At 48.4% G+C, this 23,087-nt stretch overlaps 1 protein-coding gene across 1 annotated transcript; it reads right to left on the bottom strand.

Annotated features, from left to right (window-relative positions):
• Positions 1–2,011: 2,011 nt before the first annotated feature.
• On the bottom strand, positions 2,012–22,776 carry TOMM34 (translocase of outer mitochondrial membrane 34). The gene is made up of 7 exons (XM_065892753.1): positions 22,533–22,776; positions 17,347–17,446; positions 16,079–16,231; positions 13,010–13,179; positions 7,858–8,005; positions 2,360–2,486; positions 2,012–2,116 (listed from the first exon to the last, which is right to left on the bottom strand). Exons 1-7 carry the CDS (start codon positions 22,657–22,659, stop codon positions 2,012–2,014), a joined length of 930 nt encoding a protein of 309 aa, XP_065748825.1. The 5' UTR covers positions 22,660–22,776.
• Between the last annotated feature and the right edge of the window lie 311 nt (positions 22,777–23,087).

The following is a 23,087-nucleotide window of genomic DNA, read 5'->3' on the forward strand; positions in this document are numbered from 1 at the left end:
CAGAGGAGCAGCCGCCACCCACCAACCGTGCGGCGGGGGGCTAAGCGGTCGTCACACAGCACTGAAGCTGCTGGTGCCCACGTGTGCACGGGAGTTCTGGGTGCCCGGCCCAAGCAGCCTGCAGGGCAGGGTCCTCTGGAAGCAGTAACTGCTTCTTTGCTCTGGGCCGGCCGGCTAAGGCGTTGTGTCACAACTCCACTCTTGTAGAAAGGCTTTCGGTTACCTTCCCAGGTTATGCTGGTCTACCTACCTCCTATGTTTTCATGAGGAAATCAAGCTGCTTGCCTTGCGGACCTCAAGAAGAGAAAGTCAGTCTGTTGTGACTAGACGGCACCTCTAAACCTGCCTAAAACCGGGTGAGTGTCATGCCTGCTTGCGAGGCAGCAAGAAAAGGGGGTGCAGCTGCTCGCTTTGAAATGGTCCCCAGGCCAGGCCCGTGGAGTTTCTGTGACTCTAAAATCTGCTTCAGCCTGGAGGTCTGGTTGCTCAGAGACTCGGCCCTTGGAGAGGGCGGAAGCAGCGTGCTAACAGCTGAATGTTGCCCAGAACCGAATGGGATGGGGGAGCAAAGGGACAATACGAACCCTGTCTGCCCGGCTTTCTGGAGTCAAACTTCTCCATTAAGAAAGATGAAAACAATTTAAAAAAAAAAAAAAAAAAGATGAAAACAATTTAAGCTAAGACACAGTCCAGGCAGGCAGGGGAGGTGCCCCCAGCCTCACCCATACCACACTTTGTGAGGCTGAATGGCACTTCCTGGCCCTGTCCTCCCAGCAGAGGCCTTCCCCAGTGCTGTTCCGTCTGCTTGGATTGCTCTTCCCTCCCCTCTTCTCCTGCTGTGATCCCCACATTAGAACTTAATTCAGACTTGACTTCCTCAGGGACCGCTTTTCCTCCACGGGGTCAAACCTCCCTAGTTGAGGAACGTGTTGCGACCACTCCTTCAGAACACTTAAGCCAGCCGCAGTGTCACTCTTGTGTGATTAACTTCCTGCGTCCCATGGGACAGTCAGCCCTCCGAGAGCAAGGACCGTGTCTATTTACTCACCGCTGTTTCCCCAGCACTATATGTAGGGCCTGGCCCATGCAGACATTCCAGTAAATCTGATCAAAGAATGGATGAGTGCTCCATAAGCAGTCTTTTTTTAAATTATTGCAAAGTTCCGAAATGAACCAAAACTGCAAAAGCATAAATGAAAGTACAACAGACATTTATGTAGAAAACGTTAATGCAGTAGCTTCAACACAGGGTTCAACAGAATCAGTCAGTTCAGTTCAGATTAACGTCAACATATTACAAGGAACTAAGAAGCCTCGAGGGGTCCCTGCCCGGGATGGAAGGACACTGACTCTCCAGGAGGCCTTTCTCCCTGTCTCGCCTTCCGAAGTGGCAGCCACACCTTCTGGCTCTTGAAACAGCTCAGGCGCCTCCACGCAGGGGGCGGCAGCACAGAGCCACAGATAAAGCCGGCCGAGGGCCAGGTCCTGCATCCCCACCAAAGGAGGGCTCGGCCAAAAGGCACTGGGGCTTAGAACACAGAGCGCCGTGCCAAGGACCGGGCAGGGACAGCAGCGCTGGAGACCAGCTCAACGGGCTGCTTTGGGTGTAGGCGGGTCAGGGCTTCGCGGTGCCCCCCACGCCCCAGCCCAGGTTGCTCAGGTGGACCACAGTGAGGGTGCCTGGTGACGCCGGAAGGGCAACTCGCTCTGGAGCGTGCTGGGCAGAGACAGAGCCGAGAGCTTTGCCTATGAGGACCTGTCTGTGTGACCCGCTCGCTGTCTGCAGCACAGGGAGTTCGGAACAGGGAGAGACCTTTCCAACAAAACGTCTTGTTTTTGACTACCCTGAGCTTAATGCAAACAGGCAAGTCCTCTTGAGGGGTGGGAGGCCACCACATCTCTGAGGGACAGACGAGGGTGCTTCGGAGCTTGCTCTGGGGCATGCCGGGTCCCGGGAGCAGGCACGGAGGAAGGTGGTCAGGCAGAGGTGTCCTGCTGCCCCTCTGGGTTTTCAGTTTAAGCTCCGGTTAACCTCCTGCCGCAGCTTCTGTGCGGGACCGTTCCTGGGCTCAATCTGCAGGAGGTTGTTGATATCCGCAAAGCTGGCTTTATAGTCCTGAGAGGAGAGAGAGGGTGTGGGGATGGAGCCTTGGCCCAGGGAGACCAGGCGGGGGTGGGGACCGCTGCTAAGCCCGCAGAGGGTTTCTGCACCCCAGCCTGGAGGCCTGCCCGGAGCACCCGGGCCCCTGGACGAGAAGGCACGTGGCAGGTACGCTTCACCTTAGCCGTGCTCTGGAAGTGCCAGCACAGGCACAACTGGCTGGAGCCCTGTTGGTGCCTCCGGCCAGAACCTCTTTACCTTGAGTGCCTTGTAGGCTTGAGCCCGTCTGTAAAACGCCTTCACGTTCTTTCCGTCCAGCCTGAGGGCTTCCGTGCAGTCCTTCACGGCCTCCTTGTACTGCTTCAGCACCAGATGGCACAGCGCCCTGAGGGGAAAGAGCGGGCCACGCAGCGGCCTGAGGAGCGCCCTGCAGCTCCCCGAACGCACCGTGCTGGGTGCTTCCTACCTCCCTCAGTCCTCACAGCCACCCAGCCCCCTTCTGCAGAGGTGACGCGGCTCAGAGGGTTGAAGGGACGCGCCAAGCTTCCACCACTACAGAGGGGCAGAGCTGGGACTCAACCCGGGCTCGAACGACCCGAGATCCTGACCGTGTTCGGTGCTATTGTTCTCTCCGCCTCACACTCCCACACTGTACTCTTTCAAGCTATAAAAGGCTTCCCGAAACGCTCCCCTTGATAAAAAATTATCTACCTCAAGAAAAAAAACAAATACCGGGCTCTAAGTAAATAGCAGGCATGCTGACGTGTTAGGGGTGAAATGTAAAGATGTCTACAACTTACGCATCAAAGATGATAAAGTGGATCAATAGATGGCTATAGTGACAAAGCAAATACAACAATATTCTTTTTAACTGAAGCGTACTTGATTTTATAACAATGTTTATGAATTTAACTGGGAAGTATATGGGTGTTCAATACATAATTCATTCAACTTACATTTTGAAAATTTTCACATTCTGCATCAACTGGGCGGGGGGAAAGTATATATTTGTATCTCTCTCATTCAATTTTAGTCCTTTCCCCCAAAGATAATCGCTAAAAACAAAACAGATATCCATTCCATCTCACTTTTTAATGGATACATAGTATTCACTTGTATGTACCATAATTTATTTTATTAATTCCTTATCAGTAGACATTTTCCACTGTTTCCAGTTTATAAATAAACAATGCTACCATGAACATCCTTGCGCATAAATCTTAGACGCCTATTAGGAGCGACTGCTGCATCAAAAGGTACATACATTTAAATTTTTGATTATTACCAAATTGCTCTCCAAAAACCAGCTGACCCTCGAGGAACAGGGGTTTGAACCGCGCACGTCCACTTATATGCAGATTTTTTTCAGTAGCAAATTCTAGAGTATTACACCATCCGCATTTGGTGGACTCCATGGATGCAGCAGAACCGCAGATACGAGAGGACGACTGTAAAGTATGCTGAGATTTTTTGACTGCAAGGAGGGTCGGTGCCCCCAACAGCCGCCTTGTGCAAGGGGCAAGTGTACTTAAGAACAGTTACTAACAGAGACTATTTTCCTGCAACTGTACCAACGCTGGGTCTCAACCTTTAACTTCTGCCAATATGGAAGAAAACAGCATCTGTTTTAATGTAGTTGCTTTAAATATAGGTAAAGCTGAGTGTCTTTACATAAGATTTTTAAATCTTATGAAATAAAATTTATCCAACTTCTTTAATGACTTCTGTGGGTCCCCCTCCACTACCACCAAATACCTTCCCCACTGCAAGATAATTAACCCACACACTGTTCTAGAACTTAATGGTTTTACTTTTTACATTTAAAACTGTGATCCACTTAGAATTTATTTTAAAATAAGGAGTGAGGGTAGGGATTCGGGTTCCTTTTGAACTCTCTCCAGCCAACCCAACACCATTTATTGGATAATTCCTCTTTTTCCCACACTTTATCATATCTAAATTCTCTGACGCTGTTATTTTTTTCCTGACAAATTATGGAATTATTACCAAGAATGTAAAAAAATTCTAGTATTTTCACTGAGATTGCATGGAACTTATAAATCAACTTAGAATAAGCTTCTCCTTGTAACAATTTAAAAGCAGGCACAAATTCTGTGGCATTCTTCCCATTGAAGAGGTCCTATGTTCTTTCCTCTTGAATGTAGGCAGGTTCTGTGACTGTTCTGACCAACAGAGTACAGAGGAACGTGAGTCCCAGTGGTAGGCTACAGAGGTCTTGTAGCGTCAGCCTGTTCTCTGGGAACACTTGCTCTTGGAGCCTTTAGCTGCTATGCGAGAAGCCAACTACCCTGAGGCCACCATGCTGTGAGGACGCTCAAGCCAGCATATGTGACAGGGCTGCCAGGAGAGAAGAAAAAAGGCTCCGGCTTGCTCTATCAGTTCCATTCTCCAGCCATTTCAATCATCCCAGCTCTGGTGCCAGATACGCAGGAGAAGCGTTTAGATGACTCCAGTCCCAGCTACCATCTTGTTGACCCTGAATGACAGACCTGGAGTAAGAACTGCCCTTTCTGAATTCCTGGCTCACGAGTCATGAGCAAAATAAAACAGCTGTTGTCAGCCACTAAGTTTCAGAATAGTCGTCCCTGATCTAAATCTGAACATAGAAGAATTCTAAGGAAACTAACGTGTTCTCTCAATGGACTCTGGTAATTTAAAGAATTAACCAAATTTCTGGGAAGTAGAGGAACCACAGTATAAGCATTAGGTACTATTTGGTGACTTCCGAATATAAATGTTGCACTGAAAATAACATGTGAACTCCAAAGATTATATTCAAGATGTGAAAAACGCATAACTTTGGCCTATAAAATAAACACCCTTGGCTTTTGGGAAACAGAATGATTTTGCATCCAATCAGAAGGGTTTTCATTATGAAGGAGACAAGACAAGTGAGTGAAAGGGAACTCAGGCTTTGGAGTAGAAACACCTGACTTAAATCACAGCTCCACCATGCATTAGTTGTTTCACTTTATGATCATTTAATTCTAAAATTAAATGATCTGGGACCATGACCTAACCTGAAGGACTAACCTGAAGGACTGCTGTGAGTACTAAATGAGACTCTTCGGAGGTCCATTCAGGGCCTGGCAAATTGTAGGTGCCAAGTACCTGACAGTGATATCCACTCAGGGATCAACTGTACAGACAGAACCGGAGCCTAAGATGATGCACTGGTCCATACAGGTGCATATGTATGAAGTGGAGCATTAAAATGTCGTCCAGGATGTGGTATATTCCGCCACAATGGATAGGAAACTGATCTGTATAAAGTTTTCAGTCTTCTAAATTAAATTTATACAATCAATGTAATTACATTCAGTCTTCTAAATTAAAGTTATACAATCAATGTAATTACAATGTAATTACAACCAAAAGCCCAACAAGATACAGTTTGGAATTTATCACAGTGAACCTAAGGTTTAGCTAGAAGATCGAAGCTGGGAAAATAGCCAAGGATACTCTGATTAAGAAGATTAAAGAAAAGACCAGCCCTACAAGATATATTGCAAAGCAATAGTAATTAACAGTGTGGCACAGACGTATTTGCATGAAAATCAGTATTTAAATAAAATCAGTGTTTAAATGAAACACTGTCCTGAATGTGGTAAAAATCCAGGAAAATGGGTTAATAGAGGTCTCCAGCAACATGAGGTAATAAGCAAGGCCAGAGAGCCCACAGAAAGAGGAGTTAGAAGATGATGCTGGACTTCCCTGGTGGTGCAGTGGTTAAGAATCTGCCTGTCAACGCAGGGGACACAGGTTCGAGCCCTGGTTCAGGAAGATCCCACATGCCGCGGAGCAACTAAGCCCACGCGCCACAACTACTGAGCCCACGTGCCACAACTACTGAAGCCCGTGTGCCTAGAGCCCATGCTCTGCAACAAGAGAAGCCACCGCAATGAGAAGCCTGCGCACCGCAACGAAGAGCAGCTCCCGCTCGCCGAAACTAGAGAAAGCCCGCGCGCAGCAACGAAGACCCAACACAGCCAAAAATAAATAAATTAAAAAAAAAAAAAAAGATGCTGCTGCACAAACATGAACAAAGGGGCTGCAGCCCTTTTTCCCGAGTTAGCCTGGCTGACTGAGGCACCTGGGTCCAATTGGCCAGTAAAACCACAGATCCAAAATGCCAAAATCCATGCTTTAAAACTAAAAGTTCCCTTTTCAACTCATTTGGCAGCAAAACCTGACCTGAACTTACATGAGGCTGCTTAGTCTTTCTTTACACCATTCCACGTGATCCTGGAATTTCCGTATGTTTCACTGCAGAAACACTTAACGATTAACTTCTGCGAGATGCCCAGACCCTGCTGGAGTGTTATGTGACTCGGCATATGCACTATGATACCTTCCTAAAATCGGAAACACATTTTATCCCAAGAATTTTGGGTAAGGAACGGTGAGCCTATAGGAGACCCAAGATTTCTGAAATAAAGAGTAATGTTGGGAAGGAGAAACAGACTCACAAGATTTATTAGCGACTTATAACAAATGTTTGGATCAGATCTGGTCCCTTGCTGAATGTTTCAAGCTTCTGACAGTAAAACTAACAGATCTCACTGGAGCCAGGTTCCAATTCTGTCTCCGCCATTTACCGGCTGGGTGAGCTGAGGAAAAGCCCTTCCTGCTCTGAGCCTTGGTTTTCTCAACATTAAAACAAGATGAGCATCTACTACCAATACCTTTGAGGGCTACTGCTGAGCAGGGACTCCTACACAATAAAGAGACAGTACCCTGCCTCCCAGGCTCTCACTGTTGGTGGAAAGAATCACCGACCACTGGCAGCAGCTCAGGGCGCAGGCCCTTCTATAGCACCTTAAGTCCAACCCCTCAGGCTAGACTGGACCCTCCTCTCTTGCTCAGGCCAGGCAATAGTTAATCCATACCCTGGGTTCTGCCCTGGTGCTCGCAGACAGACAGTGCCGAAACTTCTAACCAGAGGGTCTTGGAGAAGCCCACGGGGTGAGAGTCGGGGAAGGTGCAGAGGCTCTGATACTGGTGTTGGGGGTGTGTTTGCATAGCAAGCCCATAGCTTTTACTCACGTCCTATGTGTTTCTGGTTAATGAAAATCTGGGGGGTGGGGGGGCGAACAAAGCCCAGGCTCCCCTTGGGCACCCCTCAGTTTCTGCCCTTTAAGAGAGTGAGTGCCACTGGCAACGCCCACAGGCATACCTCGTTTTACTGTGCTTCGCAGATATTTTGCAGATATCAAAATTGAAGATTTGTGGCAACCCTGCATCGAGCAAGTCTACTGGCACCATTTTTCCAGCAGCATTTGTTCACTTTGTCTGTTTCCCATGTTGATAATTCTCACAATACTTCAAACTTTTTCATTATGATTGTACTCGTTACAGTGATCTGTGATGATCAGTGTTCTCTGACGTTACTACTACGACTTGCTCACATGATGACTGGCAATTTTTAGCAATAAAGTATGGTTAAATTAAGGTACGTATGTCGTTTTTCAGACATAATGCTATTGTACATTTAACGGACTACAGTATAATGTAAACGTAACTTTTAGATGCACAGGGAAACCCCAAAACTCGTGTGACTCGAGTTATTGCGATATCTGCTTTACTGTGGTGGTCTGGAACTGACCCTGCGATATCTCCGAGGTATGCCTGTACTGACTAAATGCTGGGATGCAGAGCCCATCACAGTCTAAGAGAAGACTACGGGAGAATGTTCGGTGTCCTGAAATCTCCCAGGCCAGCCGCGTAGAAGGTACCTGTTGCTGTACGTGGCGGATTCCAAGTTACTAAACCAGAGGCTCTCATTGTACTTCTCAATCGCTTGCTTATGGTTCCCCTTCTTTACAAGCTCATTGCCTTCCTCCTTCAGAACTCTGGCTCTCTCCACATCCCCAGCAGAAGGCACTAGATACAAATTCAGAAGAGGAAAAAACCATGGAGCAGGTGCCCAGCTGAGCTCCAGGAGATCTCTTGGGCAGCGTCTCTTCTAAGCCGTCTACAACGCTCTCTCCCCAGAGCGTTCCTGCACTGTGTAAAGCATCCTGCCTGAGTAATGAGACCCCCGATCAGTGGCTTCTGGGATATTAAACAGTTTTTCCTTTGGAAGAGATCGGGACTCCTGATATAAACATACTTTTACACACACAATGATAAATACACAATAAAAAGTAACCCAGGTTCTGGCCTCAGCACTGCCACTCAGTAGCTGAAGTCCTGTGTGACCTACCTAATGCTTCTGGACCTCAATTTGCTCGCCAATACATTGGGGGCAACATCTACTCCACACAGGGCTACTGTTAGGATGAAATGTGAGAAAACAGGAGAAAGTGCAGAGCACCCTATAAACTTAAAGTAGGAGAATGAGTGAGAAAGTATTTAAATAAACAAGCATCTGGTAAAAATGGGTGAAGATCCTGCGCTTCCAGAAAAGGGCAGAGGTATCTGCTACTCCTCAGTTGTTTTGGTCTGAGCCTGTGAGTGTTCTCCCCAACTCGACACCTGCAGCTGTGCCCCAGCCTTCGGGGTGGCGGGGTGGGGAGAGGGAGAAAGGGAGAAAAAGAGAGAACAAGGTGAAATGCCTGCTGCTCCACCTGGCCCTGGGGCCCTCCACTGCACCGCCCCAGTTAATTATTCCAGCCCCAGCTCCCATATAACCTGCTTTTTCAATTTTTAAAAGCTATCTTTATAAAATACTCAATACTTATGACAAGGGTAAGGTTTTAGGAATAAAACTAATACCCCCTTGAGCTCATCCCTCACCTTAAGAAACAACATTTACTAAGACCTTTGAAATCCTGTGAGCCTCTCCCACAATCAACCCACCCCGGGAGGAAACCATCGTCCCCAATTCCGTGCACACCAACCCCCCCGTTTTCTTGGTTAGTTTAACTATATCTACAATTGTATCTATAAACTACTTATTGTTTACGTTGCTTTGGAACTTCACATAAAGGAATACATAATTCTATGTATTCTTTTCCCCTCAAAATTATATTCCTGAGATTCATCTGTGTGGATGCATACCTGTAACTGCTTCATTCATTCTCACTGCTGCAATGCAACTGATTTATCCGTTCTACTGTTTATGGAGACTTGGGTTATTTTGCTTTTCGCTCTTACCAAATTTTTTTAATTAAAAAAATACATATATTTATTTATTTTTGGCTGCGTTGGGTCTTCGTTGCTGCGTGGGCTTTCTCTAGTTGCGGCGAGCAGGGGGGCTACTCTTCGTTGTGGTGCGCGGGCTTCTCTTGTTGCAGAGCACAGGCTCCAGGCACACAGGCTTCAGTAGTTGTGGAACGCGAGCTCACTAGTTGTGGCTCACCGGCTCTAGAGCGCAGGCTCAGTAGTTGTGAGGCACGGGCTTAGTTGCTCCGCGGCATGTGAGATCTTCCCGGACCAGGGCTCGAACCCGTGTCCCCTGCATTGGCAGGAGGATCCTTAACCACCGCGCCACCAGGGAAGTCCCTCTTACCGCATCTCTGCTCTGAACGTCCTTGTACATGTCTCCTTGTGCACACGTGCACGAGTTTCTCTAGAAGCAGAGCCAGTGGGTTGCAATGCGCACACACCCTCAGCTTCACCTCGGCTCTGCAACACACCCCACGCTGCCCCATGCTTGTGCCCGCTAGCCACCAGCGATGCCCCACCACTTCATTCTCTCACTCCTTCCACTGCCTCTGCCAAAAACCCCCTTCCCTTCGCGCCTGAAGAGCTCACCCTTTCAGGCCCAGCTCAACCTGTCACCTCCAGGAGCCTTTCCCCAGCTCTCCCAAGCACAGTGATGGCAGTTCCCAATTTGAATTCCTCAAACATTAGCGACTCTAAAGCACCTGTTCTTCCTCCTGTATTTTATTATTATTTTTTAAAATTTATTGAGATACAATTTATCTACCATAAAATTCACCATTTTAAAGTATACAAATCACTGATTTTAGTGTATTCCCAAAGTTATGCAACCATTACCACTACCTAATCCCAGAACATTTTCATCACCTCCAAAAGAAACCCCATACCCATTAGCAGTCCCTCCCATTCCCCTGCCCCCATCCTCGGTAACCACCAATCTACTTTCCGTCTTTCAGGGTTTGCTACTGTGGACATTTCATCTAAACGGAATCATACAATATGTGCTCTTTTGTGACTTCTTTCACTTCACATGGTGTGTTCAAGGTTCATCTGTGTTGTACCATGTATCAGCATCTCCTTCCTTTTTACGGCCAAATGATGTTGCACTGTGTGGATATACCACATTTTGTTTATCATCATCTGAGGGACATTTGGGTTGTTTCCACTTTTGGGCTGCTGTGAATAATGATGCTGTGAACATCTGTGGACAAGCTTTTATGTGAACGTGTGTTCGATTCTCTAGGAGTGGGACTGCCGTTGCGTAGCTCTTAAGTGTATGTTCGTTTTTTTTTTTTTTATATATTTTTTTTTTTGTATGTTCGTTTTAATGCATCTCATGTGAAGCCCTTTACACACATAAAGCTTTCAGCCCCGGCTTGGGACTTGAGTGAGCAGATAGGAACCTATCTCACCAACAACACGTGGTGGGGTCCAAGTCAGCTGGAAAGCCCAGCCAGAGTCCCACTAGCAATTCTTTTTCCTCTCTCCCGTGCCGAGAGGCTCGATGGCTTCTTCAATTCAAGATGCTGTGTATTTGATAACAATTCAGAGGGCTGGGGTAGGGGAAGTGGTGGCAGGAAAGTTTCTTTTGACACTGATTGTAAGATACCTCCTGATTTTAAAAAGTTAAATTGTTTGGGGGAGGGGAGAGGGATTATTGCATTTTTAGACTTGGGGAGATTAGTCTTACATTTAAAGGTTACCCCCAGAGGCTAACCCAGCATTTTTATAGAGGAGGAAAAGGAGGGATGGCTCCACAGCTTAGACAACAGTGCAGGCCAACCCATACTGCTGCAGCTGCAGCGAGAAGGGGTGTAGACACAGAAGTAGCAGGCAAGGCTGGGCATCTCTGATGTGGCCTCCGGGGGCAGCCCGTGGAGAGAAAGGTTACTCTGTGCTCCATCAGACACTAAGCAATAGGGATCTGTTCCTTAATTCTCCACACCATGGTGTCACAGGAAAGGCTGAGGAGCTCCAAGGGGCAGAGCCCAGAGAACTCTGGACTCCAAGCCCAACCCTGTTCCTTCCATAATGCCACGTATTACTTCACCTCCCTGGGCCTTGGTTTCCCGATCTGTGCAGTCAGGAGAGTGATCCCTCCCCTGCCTGAGTCACTCTGTCATTATCAGGACCAAACAAAACGAGTTAATAGGGAGGTGAGCATTCTTTAAAATGACGGGCACGTGGGTGATGCTGTATCATGGCCTGCATTCACTTAAGCTCGTTGATCTATTCGTGCCACAGATACTAATAAACACCTGGTTCTAGTTCAACCTCAACTACCTCTTAAGGTAACCACCGCTACGTTTTTATTACCTCCTGTACACTTTGTTTATCTAAGTCACTCTAATCTCAGAAGAAGCTCCTTAGGCTTCCCTCCTAGTACTCATGCCTCCTACTCCCTGCCCAATACTCACGCCTTCCTGAAACCTGGGTCTTTACGGTGGTCTCCTTCTCGGGACTGTTTCGACGCATTAATGTTTTGGCCTTCCTCCTGTCTTTTAAATTGCTCTGTTTATGCGTCTCAGTCTCTCACCGGGCCGAGAGCTTCCCAAGGGCCTCTCTGGGCCACACTGCTCAGCACAGGGCCTGGGACACACCCGGCTGTGACTCCAACAAAAGAGTGAAGTAAATGGTAGGTGCACTGAAGGCGTCGAGTTCATTAGCGCCCCACTTTCTCGTTCTAGGGAGGGAATTCTCCCCACGGCCAGATAGGTTTCCTCCTGGGAAGGGGAACGACTCCTGCCCTCCTGTACGCCCGATGCAAGGCTCCAGCCCCGCCTCCTCTGCACCTCCCATCCTCAATACCTCACTTGCTGGGCTGGGAGGACTCCCCTGGAGCATTATTAAGAGTTTCCAGTTGCCCCTGCCTGGAGAAGGGCCTCTTGTTTTTATAGAGCTGAGGTGGACAGTCTCCTGTTTGGGGCTACCTGGCTTTATCTCCCGTCTCTTACTCATCCTCCTCCAGGGACTCATACAGTGTGTGCGTTCCTCTAGCTATGGAGGTGGAGCAGATGGCACAGAGCCGAGCTCATCACAAAATCTCAAGCCCTGGTCACAGTGACTAGTGTAGGGAATGGCCTGTGACCACATAAGGCCAAAATGAATTAAGAAAAGCGGAGCTAGGGATTTGGGGGAAAGAAACCCTCTCTTAGGTAGCTATCAGAAAAAGAACTCTTTCTCTCCCTCTGGGCCATGAGGCATGGCACATGGATGCGAGTCAGTGAACTGCTACAGCTATTGTACTACTTTGGAGGGAAGACTGCCTGCAGACAAAGACGATACACATTAGAGAAGAGCGCAGACAGAAGTGCAGAGAAATGGAGCCAGAGTCTGATGATGTAGTGAGCTGCTGGAGCAAGCCATGCCTGAACCTGAACTCCAGGCCTTTCAGTTATATGGGCCAATAAATTCTCTTTATTATTTTTACCACATGAAGTTTTCCTGTTCTTTCAACCAAAAACATCCTACATGATACATCCAAATGCTGCCGGAGGAATGAGAAGGGAACTAACATCGGATACCTGTGCGCCAGGCTGGGAGCTCAACGAGCCTCACATCGCCTAATCCCTACACCTGTGGGGTAGGCGTTCTCATCGCCCACTGTAGAGCTGAGGAGACAATCTCTAGGAGGTTAAGCCCTTTTTGTTTTGTTTTTTACTTTGTTTATAGGATTTTAAAAAGAACTCATCTTACACGAGGCCAATTTTTACAGGATTACTCTAAAGAAAGTGGCTCTGGGGAGACTGGACTCTCTCTGGGCAGGAAGTCACAGCTTACCTCTGCTCTTTGTTGCTGTGGCTTCTTTGGATTTGCTTTTAGCTGTCTCTTTGCGGTATCCCGAAGGCGAACACTCCCACCTCTTCTGAGCGGAAACGGGCACCAAGGGGACAGAGGGCAGCTTCTGGCGCCACTCGGGCCCAAAGGAGTCCATAAGAGCTCTGGTCATTCTGGAAAGGCAGGCAGGATCGCAGAGAGGGTTCCAGCTGGGTCGGGAAGATATTCCTCCCCTCGTAAGCCCAAAGGAGGTATACGAGAGCCAGTTATCATCTGCCCCTGGTGTGAACCATCTCTTTGTACCCTTCTGACTCGCAGCAGGAAAGGAACAGGAGCCTGCCACCATACACGTCTTCTCAGGTCGGCCACCACGACACTCCCTCCCTGCCTGGCCCTCGCTTGTCACACTACGTTAACTTCAAAGGGATGATGTGGTGCTTGCTAAGGTAATTAAACCTGACCCCCAAGGGACCATGCATGCCCCAAGAACCACACGTTTTATATTTTCTTAATGAATCTATTACAAGGCCATGCAAAAACCTGACATTTGATTAACGCTCAGAGACTTTTTTAAAAATGCAAATCTTACGTCATTCAAATTTTAAAATCTTTCAGTGGTTCCCATTTCACTAGGCTGGCAGGGCCTGAGGCCTGGTGCCCTCCCACCCCTCCGGTTTTATCGTGTGCCACACTGCCTCTTGATCCTCACGCTCAAGCCTTTGCATGTGCTCTCCCCTCCCCCCAGAAGAATCTCCTCCACTTCCCATTCCCCACTCCCACCTTCTAGGCTCAGCGACCATGCTGGTTTCGTTAACTGATCTCCAGCACCTGCCACATTACCTGGTACCCACGAGGGCCCATTAAGTAGGTGCTGAGTGAGTACATGAAGCTGACTGTAACTTCTGCTCCTACAACAATGTTCCTGTGTTACTAGAATGAAGAGCTCACAGACTGGTATCACTACATACTCAGGGGCTCTAAGCCCCCAAAGCTGTTTTTCTGATCGGCCCAGCTGCTTCAAAACTCTACCCTCCTCCACTGTGCTCCCTAACCCTCCTCCTTGGAGTTCCTCACACCCTAAACACAAACCTACCTGCACGGGCACACGACAATTCCTATTTCTCTCCCATCAAAACAGAAGAGCTGACAGGGCCAATCCCTCCACCTCGGCTCGGGATCCATCCTTCCCCGCCTCTCTTGGGCCGCACCGCCCTCTCCCACACCTGCATCCTATCTCTCTACCGACCCCAACGCTCAGCAGTTAGCCCCCTCCTCCCGGACAGACCCCTGACACAGCAGCTACACCGCTCTGCCCCTTCCCAGCCAGGCTCCTTAAGCCCACTGCCATTTGGCTTCGGATCCCATTGAACTGCTTCCATCAGAATCACCAGTGACTTCATTCCTAAACCCTGAGTCTACGTAAGCTCATCGAAACACCTGATCCGAATGACGTCGTCATCCCCTGAAATGCTCCTGCCTCCGTGATGCTAAATGCTCTGGTGTCCTCCTCCCACTCCTGCTGCTGTTCCTCTGTACGTCCCTCAAATGCTGGATTCCTCAAACTCCATCCTCTTCCCCCCACACACTTGCTGTGGTGCTCTGTTTTTTTCCCACAACCTCAAGCCGCCTCCATGCTGATGACCTTCAGATCTCTATGTTCGGCCCGTATTTTTCCTCCTTTGCTCCAAATGCATGTAAATGCCCAGCCGGCTTCTTGCTTCTCTGGTCTCCGCCCCACAGTCACCTCCAACTCAGGGTGTCAACCACCTGGATGCCTCCTCTCTTCTTCCCTTCCCCCCACCCTCCAACCTCCAACACTTGTTGAAATACCACCTGAATGTCCCCTGGATTGGTCCCACTGTTCTCTATCCACCATCTCTCCTGGATTACTGCCCGCCCCATTCCTATTCTGTTCTCCTTCATGGTCGACACAGCGGGCAGCCACTCAGCTTTTCTCTCAAATCTGCTCATGTTGCCCCCCTGCTACAGACCCTTTCACGATGCCTCACTGTGTCTGGATTAAATCCAAGCCCCTGGACACAAGGCCCTGTGTGATCTGGCCTCACCATCCTTCCTGAGCCGAGCTGCTCGCATGCAGCAGTGGACTTCTCGCAATCCCTCTAACGCCTCCTACTCACCCACCTCACACGCTGCCCGTGCTCCTTGCTGGCCCCTGGCCCAGAGCACTATTCATCTCTCTGTCTCAGCTCACCTTCTCTGGAAAGCCCTCTCTGGACTCCCCCTGGCTGTTAGGTGCCTTCTACCACAGCACTCATCACACGGCAGGTTTGCCTATGACTGACTGCCATCCTCCTGGAGACCAGGAGCTCTATTAGGGCAGGAAGAGGTATGTCTCAGTCATCAGCCCAGGCCCTAGCGCAAATTCTGGTACATAAGTGGCAGATTTTGTTGAATGACAGAGACTAAGAGGAAGCAGAGAGAAAACAAGTCAAGCCAGAAAGGATGCACTAAACAGATACCATGGAGTCCTGTTCAGGGTTTCTGTTAGTGTGGTGTCTGGCTTTCTAACAGACCATGCAAAGAGGGGAAACATGACCAGTTACCCAAATGAGGGCATCAGTACAGAAGACCAGAAAGACATTTCACCTGACGGGCCTTGTGAAGGGGTCACAGTACAATATACTGAACCATATCCACAAACAACAGCCCTACAGCCTGGGGTGACAGCTGCTTGTTCTGTGTCTTACTCTCCCCACTCTAGTTAGCTCTTTGGAGCAAGTGGGGTCCATCTTTTTTATATCGGTATCCCCACTGAACCCGGCTTAAACAGAGCTCAATTAAGTACGACTGTGTGAACGCATTTGAGCATCTAGGCAAAAAAAAACACACAAAAACCCCCAAGACCCCACAACTCAGTAATTCTGACCCCTTAAGAACCTGCTAAAATACAACAGCAGAGACTGTCCTTCCACACTTTCTGCACATGCTCATTATGAGTTTCTACGGCTAGCCCAAAGGGATCCTCCCAGAAGACGACCAAAGCAATGGTTCCAAGCTAATCAGGGAGGACAGGACGTCTCAGAGAGACTGACCACAGTGGCCCGGGCTCACCTGCTGCTGCCTTCCAAGGCTGACGTCACACTGTCATCAATCTGCAGTACGGTCAGGTAGTCCATGTAGGCCAGGGTGTACTTCTCCAGAGCCTCGTAGGCTGACGCTCGCCGCAGCAGGGGCTTCATGCCAAAGGGGACCAAGGCCAGCGCTCTAGGACAGGAGGCAGAAATGTCATCGGGCTGCCGAGTCACCAGGGCTCCCCGCCGCAGTTCCTTCCAGATAGGGTGTCTGCAGCACTCAGTACGCGGGAGGTCATTTCTGACAAGACAATGCTAGACGGTGAAGTCTTAGAAGAGGGACTTTTCAACTTAGACTGAAGTGGAGTAGGGAAAGAGGGCAGAGAACCACTACTGTTGTGAAATGTGTGCGCGTGTGCATCGATTTTCATAGCTGCAATCCCCCGAAATCAAGAATAAGTGTCTTGTAGCTTTCATGCTTCTATGTTTCTATAGGGCGTGGCCAAGTGGGAATAACAAACAGGCTTTGGAGTCAGATGGAGCAGTGTCTGAATTCCACCTCTGCCACTAACCATGTGACCCCAGGCAAATCACTCTACAGCCTCAATCCTCCACAATCCAGTTCTAGCCTGGGAAGGATGGCTGACTTACCCCCCAGAGTGCTTATGAGTGCTCCACGAAGGAAACTAGCACAGGGCCTGGTAAAATCAACTAAGCACAGGCTCCACGAGCACGCTCACCCTTCTCCTCCTCTCCCACCTATCACCAGGGCATGAATCTAAGGCAATGTCACACGATATCAGACCTGAGAACACATTAAGGTACATGTGCTAGTTTAGCGATGACCATGAAGGCAATCTCAGATTGGCTTGAAGAAGAAAGTATGAAAAACTGTTTAACGTCCTCTACACCTGGTCATTGCTTACTTCTTTCGAGGTTATCTATTAAGCTCCATCCCTCTTTCTTTCTCTCCCTCCCTCCCTCTCTCACCCACATCCACCCCAGAAAGAAACCTGAGCAAGCCAGTCACTAGTCTGCAACTCTACCTCATTCCCAGGTCCCAGATCTCACAAAGCCTTAAAGGCCGACCTCTAACTGCCCACCCTACTCCTTTCAGCAGCAGAGCTGAGGCTCCAAAGACACAAGTCAGGGGCCACAAGGACCAAAGACAGCTTCCTATTCTCAGTGACCTGCTGACACTTAGTGACAGCTCCTAATATCTGCCGCAGAGGTAACCTGGTGGGACCAGAGAAGCCCAGCCTCCCCTCCCGAGCCCCCAGCACCCCAAAGTCAGCCCTGCCCGCTCACGAAGTGCAGTCCTTGATGCAGTCTATGCAGTTCCCGTCCTTCAGGTGGCATGCTGCTCGGTTGGAGTAGAGAACGCTTTCTTTTTCTGGGTCTGAAGAACCTGCCCAAGTGGAAGCAGAAAGTGAACTATTAACAGGCTGGGAAACGGATGCCTCAGGATATCAGGAGTGCATCCACACCCTGCGCTCTCTGGGCTTTAGTAAAGGGCAGCAGAGATGACTGTGACACAATCAGGCTTGGTGGTCTGATGGGCTGGCAAGTCTGGCAAGGGAGTGAGAACACCCAGCTTCCTGCCATTCACAGGGAATCAAGCATCTGCTCATTCACTCAGCCCAGCACTGAACGTGGTACCAGGCCAAAGATCAAAATGAAACAGCTCAAAGAAATCCATGCTGTAACTACCTGGTGTGTGTGTGTGTGTGTGTGTGTGTGTGTGTGTAAATCCATGCTGTAACTACCTGGTGTATGTGTGTGTGTGTGTGTAAATCCATGCTGTAACTACCTGGGGTGTGTGTGTGTGTGTGTAAATCCATGCTGTAACTACCTGGGGTGTGTGTGTGTGTGTGTAAATCCATGTTGTAACTACCCGGTGTGTGTGTGTGTGTGTGTGTGTACATCCACGCTGTAACTACCTGGTGTGTGTGTGTGTGTGTGTGTGTGTGTAAATCCATGCTGTAACTACCTGGTGTGTGTGTGTGTGTGTGTGTGTGTAAATCCATGCTGTAACTACCTGGTGTATGTGTGTGTGTGTGTGTGTAAATCCATGCTGTAACTACCTGGGGGGTGTGTGTGTGTGTAAATCCATGTTGTAACTACCTGGGTTGTGTGTGTGTAAATCCATGTTGTAACTACCTGGTGTGTGTGTGTGTAAATCCATGTTGTAACTACCTGGGGTGTGTGTGTGTGTGTGTGTGTGTAAATCCATGTTGTAACAACCTGGGGTATGTGTGTGTAAATCCATGTTGTAACTACCTGGTGTGTGTGTGTAAATCCATGTTGTAACTACCTGGGGTGTGTGTGTGTGTGTGTTAATTTTAGTACAAGAAGCGTGTAAATCCAATAAAGAAGAAAGAGACGAAAATGTCATAAATGCTATGATAAATGGACCGAACAAGTGTTATGGGGACACAAAAAACTAATTCTACCTTCTCAGAGAGGACTTTGCCAAGTCCTCTGGGTCTGGCAGGACTGCAGAGAACTTAATCAGCGGAAGGGCTCAAGCTATGCCATGGGGAAGAAATCATTACTGCCTTTCCCTAAAGGCAGTCCTTATCCTTAGGAATCTCAGAAAGCTCAAGTCCTTTACTGTGGCCACAAGGATTTTCATCTTTAAAAATAATTTTTCAACCACTTCATACCCACTAGCATGAGCCATAATGAAAACAAATAAGAAGTGGAAACTGTCAAGTGTTGACCCAGTGATTCCGATCCCAGGCATATACCCAGAACAACAGAAAACAAGCTCTCCTTTGAAAATTGTGAAACATACGGAAACCAGTATAACAGATAGTGGATATTCATCACTAAACTCAGCATACAATCTATTTGTTTCCACCTTTTTGTTTTTGATACGACTAAAGCTCCACTCATCCCCACCCTTTTCCCTTTGCCCCCTTCCCAGTCCCCCAGAGGTTGGCATAATCCTGAAGTTGGTATGTCACATTCTCATGTATGTCTATCTTTATTACATAGGTATTCACAGGCAAGACACAATATCACTTTCCTTTTTTTTTTGGCCATGCCGCACGGCATATGGGATCTTAGTTCCCCGACCAGGGCTCAAACCCTTACCCAGTGCAGTGGAAGCACAGAGTCTTAACCACTGGACCGCCAGCGAAGTCCACTTCCTTTTAAAGCTTTCCCTAAGTGGCATCATTTTGCCTCTCCTGCAGCTTGCCTTTTTCGCTAAGTATCATGTTACCATATTGATGCATGACCTCTTTCATTCAATACCAAATATAATAAAATTATCTTCTTTTTTCTCTTATTTTTGCCAGGCCCTGAGTGAGATAGCAAAGTACAGAGATAAGCAAAATACATCCTTGCCCTTAAGAAGCAAGCAGAAGTATTCAAAACTTGCAATCCATCTCAAGTTACCAGAGCACGGTTGCTCAGAAAACATTAGTGGTGTGGTGGAAAGGGCATCAGAACCTACAATCCAGCCTGTGATCCTGCACAAGTCATTCAATCCCCCTGATCACATGTGCTCACCTATCGGATGAAGGTATCATTTCACAGACTTGCTGGAAGGGTTTGTTGTATTAGGTTGCTCCCTGCTCTCAAGATCAGGGAAACTGATCAGAGAAATCAAGGGACTTGCCCATAAATTACCTAGAAAATCAGTAGCAGGATCAGAACCAAATTCTGGTCCCCTGCTGAATCCAGACATCAGGCCACCTCTTCTTGGGGCCCAGAATAAATCCATACAAAAAGACAAGTTTTTCCAGGCCAGCTGGGGTAGGATGAAAGAAGAAGGCAGAAATATCAATACCTCACATTCCTCAACAACTTTATTAAGTTGAGATGAAGAGCTGGGCCTACAGAGAAGTGTTCTAGAAAAAAAGATGGGGCAGTGGGGCAAAAGAGTGGCTTGAAACTGCAAAAATTCAAACAAAAAAGACTGGAACTTAGAGAGGATTTGGAAAAAAGTCTAGCAAAATGATTAAAAACTTGGACTTGGGAATCGGAGAGACCCACATTCAAATTCTGCCTCTGACATGTCTTCACGGTGTCAGCCCAGAAGAGGCAATGTAACTCTTCTGGATCCCTCACCTATAAAGCGTCTTACCCATAAGTTAGTATGAAGATAAAAAGGGGTAATGTCGGGCTTCCCTGGTGGTGCAGTGGTTGAGAGTCCGCCTGCCGATGCAGGGGACATGGGTTCGTGCCCCGGTCTGGGAGGATCCCACGTGCCGCGAAGCACCTGGGCCCATGAGCCATGGCCGCTGAGCCTGCGCGTCCGGAGCCTGTGGTCCAAAACGGGAGAGGCCACAATGGTGAGAGGCCCGCGTACCGCAAAAAAAAAAAAAAAAGGGGGTAATGTCTATAATGTCTAGCAAGTACTCAACAAATGCTAGCCAAGGAAATGAGAAAGAGGAGGAAGGCAAAGGGAAAGAGGTACCAACGAGGGGCTGAAAGGGGTTCCAATGAGGCTCTGGGACAAGACATTCTGGAGAGGCTTTGGGCAAAAGGCTGTTGTTGGCTGAAATGAGCCAGAGGCTGGGAGAACTGGTAACAAAAGGTTACTCCTCTGTTGAAAATTCTCCAGTAGCTTCCCATCAGGGAATAAAACCCAAACTCCTTACCATGAACTGCTATGTAAAATGCCTACACAATAAGGTTCTTTCTCTGTAACTGACCAAGTCTTACTACTTCCTCCACTGGCTCCCTGTGCTTTGGCTCCTGGAACACACCCGCTGATTCTGTCTGGGGCCTTTGAAATTACGGTTCCTTCAACCTGGAATGCTCGGCACCCAAGACTTTGTGCAGTTGGCTTCTTCTCACCATTCAGATATCACCCCAAATGTCACTTCTGCAAAGAAGTTGTCTTCGACCTCCCATTCTTCATAAAGGAGCTCCCCAGTCAAACCTATCACAGCATCACATCTGTCTTCTTCAATAGCCCTGATCATTATTGCACAGTTGTTGTTTGCTATTTACTAGCTTAAGATCACACCTGTGGCTCCCTCACCAACAAGGATGTATCACCCTTGAGAGCAAGGACCTTCTCCATCTTATTATACACTCATTACGTACAGGTGCTGAACAAATGTTAATTTAAGTAAAGACTGACCCGTTGAGGAGAATGAGAGTTGCCTCAGGGATTAGAATGAGGCCTAAATATCAGAATGGGGTCCAATAGGACAATTAAAAAGCAGGCAGCTCACACACCTATCAGGATGGCCACTATCGAAAGAACAGAAAATAAGATGTGTTGGTAAGGATGCTGAGAACTTGGAATCATTGTGCCCTGCTGGTGGGAATGTAAAATGGTACAGCTATTATGGAAAACAGTATGGAGGTTCCCTGCCCCCTCAGATTAAAAATACAATTACTATCTGATCCAGCAATCCCACTTCTGGGTATGTATGCAAAAGAATTCAAAGCAGGGCCTCGGAGATATCTGCACATTCATGTTCATCATAGCCAAGAGGTGGAAGCAATTCAAACGTCCATTAACAGATGAATGGATAAAGACAATGTGGTATATCCACACAATGGAATATTATGCAGCCTTAAAAAGAACGAAAGCCTGTCACATGCTACAACATAGATTATAATGTCATAGAGATTATTCAGTCACAAAAGACAAATACTGTATTATTCCACTCGTTTGAAGTACCTAAAGCAGTCAAAATCATTGACATGGAAAGCAGAAAGGTAGATACCAAGGGCTGGGGGGAGAGGGGGAATTAGTGTTCCGTGGGTACAGAGTTTCAGTGTTGCAAGATGAAAAAGTTCCAGAGATTTGTTGCACAACGACGTGAATATACTTAACTCTACTGAACTCTACACTTACAAATGGTTAAGATGGTAAATTTAATGTTTTTTTAACCACTGTAAAAAATGATAAAATATCTATTAATATGGAAATATGTTCCTGTTATGTCATTAAGTAAAAAAGAACCAGGAGGTCTTCCCTGGTGGGGCAGTGGTTAAGAATCCGCCTGCCAATGCAGGGAACACGGGTTCGAGCCCTGGCCGGGAAGATCCCACATGCCACAGAGCTACTAAGCTTGTGTGCCACAACTACTGAGCCTGCAAGCCACAACTATTGAAGCCCGCGCTCCACGACAAGAGAAGCCACCGCAATGAGAAGCCCGGGCACCACAACCAAGAGTAGCCCCCGCTCGCTGCAACTAGAGAAAAGACGGCACGCGGCAACATAGCCAAAACTAAATAAATACATTTTAAAAAAATCCACACAGACACAAAGAACCAGTAATAAAACCATGTTACAATAATAATAAAAGTGGAAAGAAAGGCTAAGGAAGTTTCTCGTAGGATGCCCAAGCTGGGGGAAGGGGGAGGAATGGGCGGGTGGTGGGAGGGCCTGGTTGGCCAGTCGGCCTCGGGGTAAGGAAGCCCTAGGCCGACAGGGCCAGAGCGACGTCTGGGTAGCTGGGGTCGGGGGAGACAAGAGGGAGAAGGAAGCCTGGCGGCGAAATGGGGGGCCGGGGTCGCACCTTGCGCCTGCAGCATCCGTAGCGCGCGGCTGTAGAGTGTGGCGGCCTCGGCGAACTGGCCATTGCGGAAGCTCAGGTTGCCGGCGGCGCGGAGCTCCTCCACAGAGTCTGGAAGTTTGGGGGCCATCCTGGCGCCGGACCGGTAAACTGGGGGGTAGCCCCGATTCCCGGCGCCGAGGCGTGCCCAACCGCGTCTGGGCGGAAGCACCGGCTGCGAGTATTTGGGTGCAACGGCTACCCTGGCGGGGAGAGGGAGGGACAGAGCGGGGCACGGGCGGGGCCTGCGCGGGGCCTGCGCGAACCCGAGGCGCCTAGTGCCCCTCCCCCTGCGCATGCTCAGTTCTGACCTAGCGCGGAGCTGCGTTGGGGTCCCCGGAGATGCGCTGGACGTTTTGGCTTGCTAGAACCCTAAGGATGAAACCGTGAACAGGTCCCTACTTGCCTGGTGTTTACATTCTAGGGGGGCCTGACTTGTAGTTACCTCACAAGCAAATGAAGGCGATAATCTCATAATGTGTTTAGTGCTATAAGGAAAGCAAAACAGTAATACCATAG

Source organism: Phocoena phocoena, chromosome 15, assembly GCF_963924675.1.
Source record: "Phocoena phocoena chromosome 15, mPhoPho1.1, whole genome shotgun sequence".
Classification (NCBI taxonomy): domain Eukaryota; kingdom Metazoa; phylum Chordata; class Mammalia; order Artiodactyla; family Phocoenidae; genus Phocoena; species Phocoena phocoena.

Coding starts and splice junctions, on each gene's coding strand:
- TOMM34 (XM_065892753.1), bottom strand. CDS start 22,659: ATGGCCCCCAAACTTCCAGACTCTGTGGAGGAGCTCCGCGCCGCCGGC. Junction 17,447..22,532: donor ACGGATGCTGCAGGCGCAAG/GTGCGACCCCGG, acceptor CCACTTGGGCAG/GTTCTTCAGACCCAGAAAAA. Junction 2,487..7,857: donor TCCGCCACGTACAGCAACAG/GTACCTTCTACG, acceptor CTTTCCCCTCAG/GGCGCTGTGCCATCTGGTGC.